The 9754-nt window shown below is 46.5% G+C and overlaps 1 protein-coding gene across 1 annotated transcript in view; it reads left to right on the top strand.

Annotated features, from left to right (window-relative positions):
• plxna3 (plexin A3) overlaps positions 1 to 9754 on the top strand; it is a 58904-nt gene that overhangs the window by 19657 nt on the left and 29493 nt on the right. Inside the window, 2 exon segments of the mRNA XM_008402733.2 lie at positions 8568 to 8708; positions 9023 to 9123. Of these exon segments, the coding sequence (XP_008400955.2) occupies positions 8568 to 8708; positions 9023 to 9123 (242 nt within the window).

Below are 9754 nucleotides of genomic sequence, written 5' to 3'. Positions count from 1 at the left end.
TGTGTGTGTGTGTGTGTGTGTGTGTGTGTGTGTGTGTGTGTGTGTGTGTGTGTGTGTGTGTGTGTGTGTGATGTTATTCATTACGACCTTTTCTGCTAGCATCAGTTATCTCCTGAAGGCAGCTGAGCCTTTGGGACCAGAGAAAAACCTGACGTTTACGTAGCAAAGTCCCATTTGTCAGGCTCTGGTTCCGTCATGTGGATCAGATTTGGGTCGGGACTGTACTGCCACTAGTACTAGTTTGGGCCAGATGGACTTCCTGAAACGCGTGGAAGTCAGTTGTAATATTTATTGTGGTTAGAGATACAAGTGTGTGTGTGTACTTGTAAATGCGCCTGTTCGGAGACTGCAGTAATTAACAGATAATTTAAGGACTCCTGTGGATACAGGGACATTTTCATTCGACTTGGTTTAGTTTAGGATGAGAATCACTGAACAGTGAATTTTGTTGTTTATTGTTTATATTCTGATAATAAACAGATAAATAGACACGACTGGTAAAGAACATTTCTAGTATTCTTTCTAGATCCAGGACTTCAACTAGTTAATATATAAACACATTGCTCCAATCTGATGGTTGAAGAACCTGAAGTACAGAATAAAGACTATAAACATGTTTGTCATTGAGCTCTGATGGATATTGTTAAAATTATTCAGCAGGAATAAAGTGTTTTGAAACAAGAATGTTGCTAATCTTGTATGTTTTTTTATTAAAATGCGATTAGTTACAGACCCTGCAGTCAACGATTAAACATTTTAATGCAGTTAAGTCACAACATTTCCATCTGCTTCTGGACTATCAGTTAACTTTACCCATTTGATCCAAAAGTTGTTTTACAGCCACGTGCAGCTAAAAGTGACTGTGGTTCAGTCCTGAAGTCAACCTTTGTGTTATCTTTTCTTTCCACATGGCTGTTATTGGAAAGTGTCACCGTATCTGGCTACTTTAATCAACATAACTGTCTTATTTTATCTATCAACAGATTGCAGAACAACTCAGATTTGGACATTTTTAGAAGATTTGCTTCCTTTTTGTCTTTACATGCAAATATTTTTGGTGAATGAAGCAGTTGAGAGTTATGGATGAAAGAAGATGCGTAGAAAGGGTCATTGTTCGTTTTCCACCCAAGTGCCACCATGTTGCCTGCTTCCTGTCCTGCAGCTGCCATTATCACAGTAACACAGATCACACCGGCTGCTGCTGGAGGCGGTTTCCTAACATACCAGTTATTTGCTTAAATGGGTTTAAATCGGACTAAAGTCTGAAATATTATCCAGAGTAGGGAAACCTATTCTAGTGAAATGCTTGGTGCTTGCTGAGGATGTGTTCATCCTCCTGTTTCACCTTGGGAAATGACTTCATCTCTTTCTGGCGGCCCCTCCCCCACTCCCAGACCCCCCAGCTCTTATTATTGACTTTGTTTTAGAGATAAATCCATAAAGATGGTCTCCTAGGAGGCATTTCAGCTTGACGTCAGACACAAATAGTCACATTAAAACCATGTGGCCTGGATGGAAAGACTGCAGGTGATTGTTAAACCTGGGACAGATTTAAACGGCCACTCCCGATAAATCAGAGCATGTGCAGAAAACCACTGCAGAGCATCACGGCTTTCACCTTCAGTTTCCGAATTTCACTCATTCACTCCCTGTTGAGAAATTTCCCACAGAATCCCCGCCAGCAGAAATCCTCTGGTAGCAAAGACTGGTGTGTGCGCTTGTGTGTGTTTGATTGTAATACCTTGTGGGTATCTGCACTGTGGAGACCCACTGCTCCTTGTGGGACTGAAGCCTGGGCCCCACAAGGGAAACATTATTTTTTTGTCTGGGGTCAGATTTAGGACTACGGTGTGAATTGAGTTTTGGTTAGGATTAGGGTTAGGTATGTAATGGTTAGGGTTAAGGTTTAGGCTGTAGAAAGTCAATAGAAAGTCCCCACAAGGATAGCCATGCAAACGYGTGTGTGTGTGTGTGTGTGTGTGTGTGTGTGTGTGTGTGTGTGTGTGTGTGTGTGTGTGTGTGTGTGTGTGACCTCTGGTGTCACAGCTAGTCAAGCAAATCTTTAATTAGTTCTTCATAATTACTGAAAGGTGGAAATGGGATTTTAATGGTGAATTATTTCCAGGTTTGTTTTGCAGGAAAATTAATTGAAGAACAAAACCCAGGACATTTCAGCTGATTTAAAGTATAAAACTGTTTTATTTATGTAACCCTGAATGAAAAACAGTGTGTGTATTTAAATTGTATCTGTTAAACGACTAATGGTCCTGTCAGCCTCCTGCAGCTATAACTGACCTCTGTAGTAATTTTATTAGTAGCAAAGAAGTGTTCATTGCGACATACTTTTTCGAACACATTTAACTAAGAATCAATCTAAAACTACTGTATCTGTATTATGTGCATATATATTTACTAATGTCAAAGTGAGTTGATTAAATTGTTTGGGACGATAATTGGTCTGAACTGAAATGGTTTCGGGTCAAACCAACCTGTTCTTAACAGCAGCATATTAGGAAATCATGTTGAATTTTTGAAGAGATGTGACGTGTGGTAAATAGACGTGCTGTTTGTCTGCAGAGCCTGAGTGCCCATCTGCACAGGTCGCCAGTCTGTCGCAGGGCAACACAGAGACACACAGGACACACAAACACGCTCAGCTAGGGGCAATTTGGAGACGCCAATTATCCTAACAGTCATGTTTTTGGACTGTGGGAGGAAGCCAGAGTACCCGGAGAAAACCCACCATGCACAGGGAAATGCAAAGTCCATGCAGAGAGATCCCGAGCCAGGAATCGAACCCAGAACCTTGTTGCTGCAAGGCAACAGGTCTACCAACTGCGCCACTGTGCAGCCCAGCCTGTTCAAGGCTAAAGTACTTTAAAACTCATCACTAAACGTTTCTAACACGTTAGTCGATCCTCTGTAGATCAGGAGATCTTTGATATCTCTGAGTAATCAGTGCCTAACCTCCTCATGGTTGTCAGCTCTGTTATCTGTTCTTATTGATCTGTCCCTGCACACCAGCGCACGTCGCTCTCCATCTGTCCTCACTGAGGTTCTGCTGTTAGTCCAACTCTCAGAACCGGCTGCGTTTGGTTGCCTGGTCATCAGGCCTCAGAGTCACGGACAGAGCTGCATGCGGTCGGCTGTAATCATCTGCTGGTTAGTTACCCTGTGGTACAGCAGGCTGGGTGCTAATACCTTTTCGGGGGATTGTCCACGATGTTGGGTGCTACCTGCTCAGCCTGGTGCAAGAGCAGTCTACCAGCGGCCTGCCGTGTTAGAAATGTTAAAAGTTACATAATTTAGAGCTGCATTATCTGGCATCATAATGTGGAAATGGTAGCGTGTGAGGCCAAGAGGCAGCTGCAGTAACAGTGCAATCAGAACAGCCAGATCGACGCGTCAGCTATACAGCTAGCTTACTCTGTCTTCACTGTCTCTGCTGTCTAAAAATGCTTGAGAAATAAACAAGGCGCAGCCTGGCAGGGGACAAGTAAAGCCTGATGGGCCCGCCAGGCTGATGGCACACCAAGAAAAACACTGAATACTTTTTGGGCGCTCGTCCAGAATGTTTCTGTGTAAATCATGCAGCTGGGGCTTGTTGTGATGCCTTCAGGGTCAGAAACTGTGAGGAACTGGGAGACGGGAATGTCAGCATCTAATGGGGGGGATCTGGAGAAGCCTGGGTCTAGCCCTAACCCCCACATGACCAGGAAACTCCAGGAGGAGATCCAGCTCCAAACTGCCCCCTGGTGGCAGGTCAGGTTGGAGACAGAGGACGGAGGATGTCTTCATAAACTGTCCTGCAGGGCTGTCATGTTTCCTGGTTTGGCCTCTGAACGCTGCATGTCGCTTCCTGTTTCCTTAATCAGTTCAGCTGTGGGATCTGTCTGATTCCCGCTAACCGGCTCTGGAGCCGATATCCGATCAAAACTCGTCTCCAATTAAACAAACGAGCACAGACTGCAGTTGAGCCGCTAAAAACCAGCCGGCGACGCTTCGCTTTTCTTTGACCCTCAGAGAGAAACAACTGGAGGTGTTTTACATTCCACCCAGTCGTTGCAATGCACCGGTTTGACGGCGTGAAGCTCACCGGAGCTCTTCTGATTTTTATCAGCTTTCCTTTTTCAGCTCGCATCAATCTGACCTCAATCTGTGGCCTCAAAATTACATTTACGTGATGAAATGACTCCAAGGGGCTGAAGATGTTTGATAAAAAATACATGATGTAATGATAAATCTGAAGAACTCAAACATAAAAATGTTTGTGTCAATAAAGTTACAGTTTGATTTTAGGGGGGACAGAAATCCTGAATATTTTCCTTCTGATAAAAACATTTATGATCTCTGATCTGATTTCTATGTGTTACTGTGAGCTACAGTACAAATTTGCTTTTCTTGTTCCAGCAGGGACAAAATCCTAAAGGAACTCCAAATATTCCTAAATATCTTTAAAAATTGACAAATATCTTTCAATGTTTTAATCTGTGTTTACTAACAGAAATAATGTAGGAGTTAAACTGTGATAGATATTGCTGATGACAATAATATGTAAGAATAATAAATGAACAACTGATTCATTCGGAGGCGGTCTGAGTGCAGACCTTCGGCCTGAGGAAGAGGAGCAGGACTTCCTGCAGGCGAGGAACTGGATCTGGGTTTGGAAGGTTCTGGTTCTCAGATCCTTGTTTGAGCTGCATCACCGCAGGCGCTGTGGTGTAGAAAGCATCGGGTTCATTATTATTCGGTTGCCATGGAGACGATGGAGGAAGGAGCGAATCATAAGGCTCCCTGAAGAGTCTCCATGGTATAGTCTCTAATTTTTCCATGGCGACGACAATGGCTGCTGCAGGGAAAACGGTCTACTGTGGAACCGGTGGAACCAGTGGATCCGGTGAATCCAGTGGAACCGGTGGATCCGGTGAATCCAGTGGAACCGGTGGATCCAGTGGAACCAGTGGAACCGGTGGATCCAGTGGATCCGGTGAATCCAGTGGAACCGGTGAATCCAGTGGAACCGGTGGATCCAGTAGAACCGGTGGTGTTATTTCCATCCATTTTGTTTGTATTTTCTCCAATTCATGCAAAGCTCTCCGAGTTGCCTTGTTGCCATAGAAATAAAATTACCTTAGCAAAGCTTAAAGCTGAAACAGTAAAAGTTTTAATTTTGTTTCAGGATTTAAGCTTCAGACGTAGAGGACTCCATGCTCCGCTGTCTGACCCGGTTCTATCTGACCCGGTTCCGTCAGGCCAGAACTCAGTAATGAGGCAAAACTCCGAGTCTGAAGCGACAAATCATAAAGTCCTGAGAGGCCGAAGAGGTCAAAGGTCTTTACAAGAGGTCAGGTGGTTCTGCAGAACTTCCTGTCCTTAAAACCAAAGGCATAATTTTCTTATTTGTCCACATTATTGAGAAGAGAGGCAGCAGCAGCTGGATGAAACCCGAGAGCAGCCCGGTGTGTGTGTGTGTGTGTGTGTGTTCGGCCATATGAAAAATGCAGCGAAACAAAATGGTCAAGTTACATGTTGACTTTATTTTGAGCTGCTATCAGAAACATTGATTCTGTCCATAGATGTACAAAATCTACAGACTGCTGACAAAAGGAAGATGAAANGTGTGTGTGTGTGTGTGTGTGTGTGTGTGTGTGTGTGTGTGTGTGCTGCAGTGAAAGCGGTGCAGGTGTTGCGTTTCAGGCCTTGCTAATGTGTCTGTGAATGGCAGTGTGAGGCAGACAGATGGAATGAGCTGAATGGGTCGGCTAACAGATACCAATGGTTCTGATGGAACCCGGTTTCCTGGAGAAAGCCCAGGTCCGTTCTGAAGGTCTGTTCTTAAAGGGCCGGTATCGTGTAAATCATCTCGTTCCTCCCTGCTGTGTTGCTCTGATTTTTTCATGTTGGGAGAATTTCTTTAATCTCCATGGCAACCATTCAGCTGTTAAAACACCTGGGTGGACCTAGCCCCGCCTTCAGCCACAGCTCCTCCCCCTCTCAGCTCCTTCAGACTAGCCAGCAGCAATTAGCAAACAGCTACTGAGCTCCTTAATGGAGCTGCTGCTCAGAGCAGCACTGGTAAAAACATTAAAGGGTTAATAGAGGAGCCATGTTGGGACAACTTCCTGGAGGCGGAGCTTCAGAAAGAGCAGTTCTTAAAGAGACACAGACCCAATTTCAAGGCGTTACATCAGGGAGTCAAATTTATTTAAAGTCATATTTGATATATAAAAGATTTCATAACAACTGAAGGTAAAATAGCTGCTGATTGTGATATAAAATGGGAATATGTGCCTGGAAACCACATAAAGCTGCCCCTTTAAAAAAACAAACGTGACACCAAATGAGAGAAGACTTCAGAGGCAGAAAATCTGAGCCAGTTTTTTGTCAGTCTCGGTCCTCTGGATGGAGACTGAGGCAGCATCATTCCCACCAGCTCTGTCCAGTCTGCTTTATCCCGACTCCGGTTCGTTTGCCTATAAAATCCGGTCCGGTTGGTGAGGTGTGAACGCTAATTGACCTCTGACCTCTGGTCCTCCAAACCTCGGTCTGGGTTCGGTTGAAGTGAACTCTGGTTTGGTCTGAATGTGAACGCCAAGCGGACCAGAGACCGCTCCAAAAGCAGGAAGTGGACTAGAGAGCAGGGCATTCTGGGTAAATCCAACCAAAGCTAACGTGCTAGCCTAGCGCTAGCAGCAGAAATGGCTCCTGGTCTTTAGCCTAAAGAGAAATCCTCCAGCCGCTAAAATCCTCCATCTTGTTTCCATCTGGTGAAGAAGGAAGTTGCTCTCAGTGTCTTCAGAGGTTTTTGTGTCGGTTCCTTCAGTGGTTCTTGGTGCAGCGCCCCCACAGGCCAGGAGGGGAACAGGTTGGTTTGACTCAGAGCAGAGAAAGAGTGTGTGTTATCAGCGGAACACACACACACACACACAGAGGCTAGGTATGATCAGTTCTGGAGTCAGTTTTTCTGAAATGAGCTGCAACTTTACTCCAACTACCAGACCGGACCTCCCAGTTCCACCCCCATGCCGACCCCCACACACACTCTGAGGTATTACGTTACGCAGGAATGTCTGTGTGTGTGTGTGCAGCATCATGTTTCCTGCAGAATGTGACCAGCTGAGCAGAATAAACAGCATTAAAAAGCTTGTTTAACTCCAACGGAACCAGTAACAGCTTTATGGAAGTGAAATTGAAGTGTTTACAGTACAGGTTCTGATTCTGGAACGGGTCGGGTAAGTTGTTTCAGGAAAAATCAGTGTTCCCTCAAAAGTCCCACAGAACCAATCCAGTAACGGATTCTTTAAGAGCTGCTTCAGGTGCAAACAGCTGCTGCAGGATGCTAACGCTAATGCTAATCAAGAGGGCTGAGACTGTTCAGGTCACATGACCCTGACATGGTTCTGTTGGATCTGGAGGTTCTACTGGATCTGTTGGTTCTGGAGATCCGGTCCTCACATGGTGGGTAAAGTAGAAACACAGGAAGTGATTATGAGGACCGACAGCTTTCCAACAGCTGTGCTCTTTATCTGTGGCTGCGAGGTCAGAGGTCATGTGTAGGCGAAGGGCCGAGTGTGTCGGGAACAAAGCAGGTGCTGATGGTTAGAATGCCAGCCGGGGATCATAGTTCAAAGGTCACTTCCTGTATTGCTCCATCACTGAGCTCTCCATCTTCTGCTTTCACTCTCATCCCGTCCGTCTTCACAACTCCGGTCCGGTTCAATCAGGCGGTCCGGTCCAGGTCAGGATTGGAAGCTTTTTCCAGAACCTTCTAACCGTGTTGCTACCGTCTCTCTTGCTGCAGTGTCCTACTTTATCGTTTCCTTCTTGCTGCTCTGACTCCGTTAAACAAGATTGTAGGAGTGTGTGTGTGTGTGTGTGTGTGTGTGTGTGTGTGTGTGTGTGTGTGTGTGTAACTCGTCAGCTCTAATTAAGCTGGGCTGCTTAACGAGCAGACAGCTAATTAACTACACACTCGTCCTTCATCCCTTGTCTGACTTTCCCTTCTTACTTCGTTTGTTCTCTTTCTTTCTTTTGCATTTTTTCTTCCTCCACATTTTATTCTATTTTCTTTCTCATTTTTTCCTTCCATTTATTTGTTGCCCATTTCTTCCTCCTCTTCCTGGATGGTGCTTTTCTGGGTCAGGGGGGAGGGGAGGATTTGGGTCTTATTTTAGTTGCTCCACATATTTGCCGGGTTCCTGCTGTATTCAGTATCCCTCTTCCTCCTCCTCCTCTTCCTCCCCTCCAGTCAGAAATAATCCCATTAAACTGCAGGAACGGCTTCTATTAAATCTTGGAGGATTTTCATCGTAGGATGAAGGTGATGATGGTGATGATGATGATGATGATGATGATGATGATGATGATGATGAAGTCATTGGGCAGACTCTGGAAATGGATCCAGTTTTTATCTGAAGTTCTGCTGAAAGGTTCTGGTGCCCACAGAAACGGGTCTGTGGAGAATCTGGACCCGGTTCTGATCTGGTTCTGTTTGCTTCATCGTGTGTTTTTTTGTCAGCTCAGACATGTTGTCGGGTTGGTCTCACGGTTCTGGTTCTGTGTTTCAGATCCGAGTGGACGGCGTGCCGCCGCCGGCCCAGAATGCCTTGCTGTATGAGACGGTGGCGGTGGCGGAGGGCCAGCCCATCCTGAGGGACATGGTGTTCAGTCCAGACCACCGCAGCATCTACCTGCTGAGCCACCGACAGGTGAGGCCCAGTTCTGATCCCCCCAGAACCAACAGCCGGGTCCGGAGCTTCTGCTCGCTGTGACAAGCCGGACCTCCAACCGGACCTTACAACCATAGCAGAGGCCGTCCTGAATGCTAATGCTAGTTAGCATAGCCACCAGAGTGGTGGACAGCGCTAAGACTGGCTTAAACAGACCCGGTTTGACCCGGTTCGATGTCTGTCCTGAAACACAGCCAGTGGAAACCTGGCACCAGATCGGGTCAGAGCAGAACCCAACTGAAGGTTCTGGTTCTGGTCCTGTCTCCAGGTTCTGGTTCTGGTTCTGTCTCCAGGTGACCAGGCTGCCGGTGGAGAGCTGCCAGCAGTACAGCAGCTGCTCCGACTGTCTGGGATCAGGAGACCCGCACTGCGGCTGGTGCGTCCTCTTCAACAAGTAAGAGCTTCTTCTACTCACCGATTCATCACAGGGGAGGGCCTGGAGGACCTGGAGGGCCTGGAAGGTCCTGGAAGGCCTGGAGGACCTGGAGGGCCTGGAAGGTCCTGGAAGGCCTGGAGGACCTGGAAGGTCCTGGAAGGCCTGGAGGACCTGGAGGGCCTGGAAGGTCCTGGAGGGCCTGGAGGACCTGGGAGGGCCTGGAGGACCTGGAGGACCTGGAAGGCCTGGAGGACCTGGAAGGTCCTGGGAGGGCCTGAAGGACTGATTACTGTGGATAAAAGTCAATGCAAACTCCTCATGAAGATAGAAAGACCCACTGTGTGTGTGTGTGTGTGTGAGAGTGTGTGTGTGTGTGTGTGTGTGAGAGTGTGTATATGTGTGTGTGTGAGTGTGTATGTGTGTGTGTGAGAGTGTGTATATGTGTGTGTGTGAGAGTGTGTATATGTGTAGGGGTGTGTGTGTGTATGTGTAGGGGTGTGTGTGTGTGTGTGTGTGTGAGAGTGTGTATGTGTGTGTGTGTGAGTGTGTATGTGTGTGTATGTGTGTGTGTGTGTGTGTGTGTGTATGTGTGTGTGTGAGAGTGTGTATATGTGTGTGTGATCCCCTCAGGCGTCATTAATGTTGCTAT

Source organism: Poecilia reticulata, unplaced genomic scaffold, assembly GCF_000633615.1.
Source record: "Poecilia reticulata strain Guanapo unplaced genomic scaffold, Guppy_female_1.0+MT scaffold_253, whole genome shotgun sequence".
Taxonomy (NCBI): Eukaryota; Metazoa; Chordata; class Actinopteri; order Cyprinodontiformes; family Poeciliidae; genus Poecilia; species Poecilia reticulata.
The sequence above is the reverse complement of the archived record's forward strand: the minus strand, read 5'-3'. Positions and strand labels throughout refer to the sequence as shown.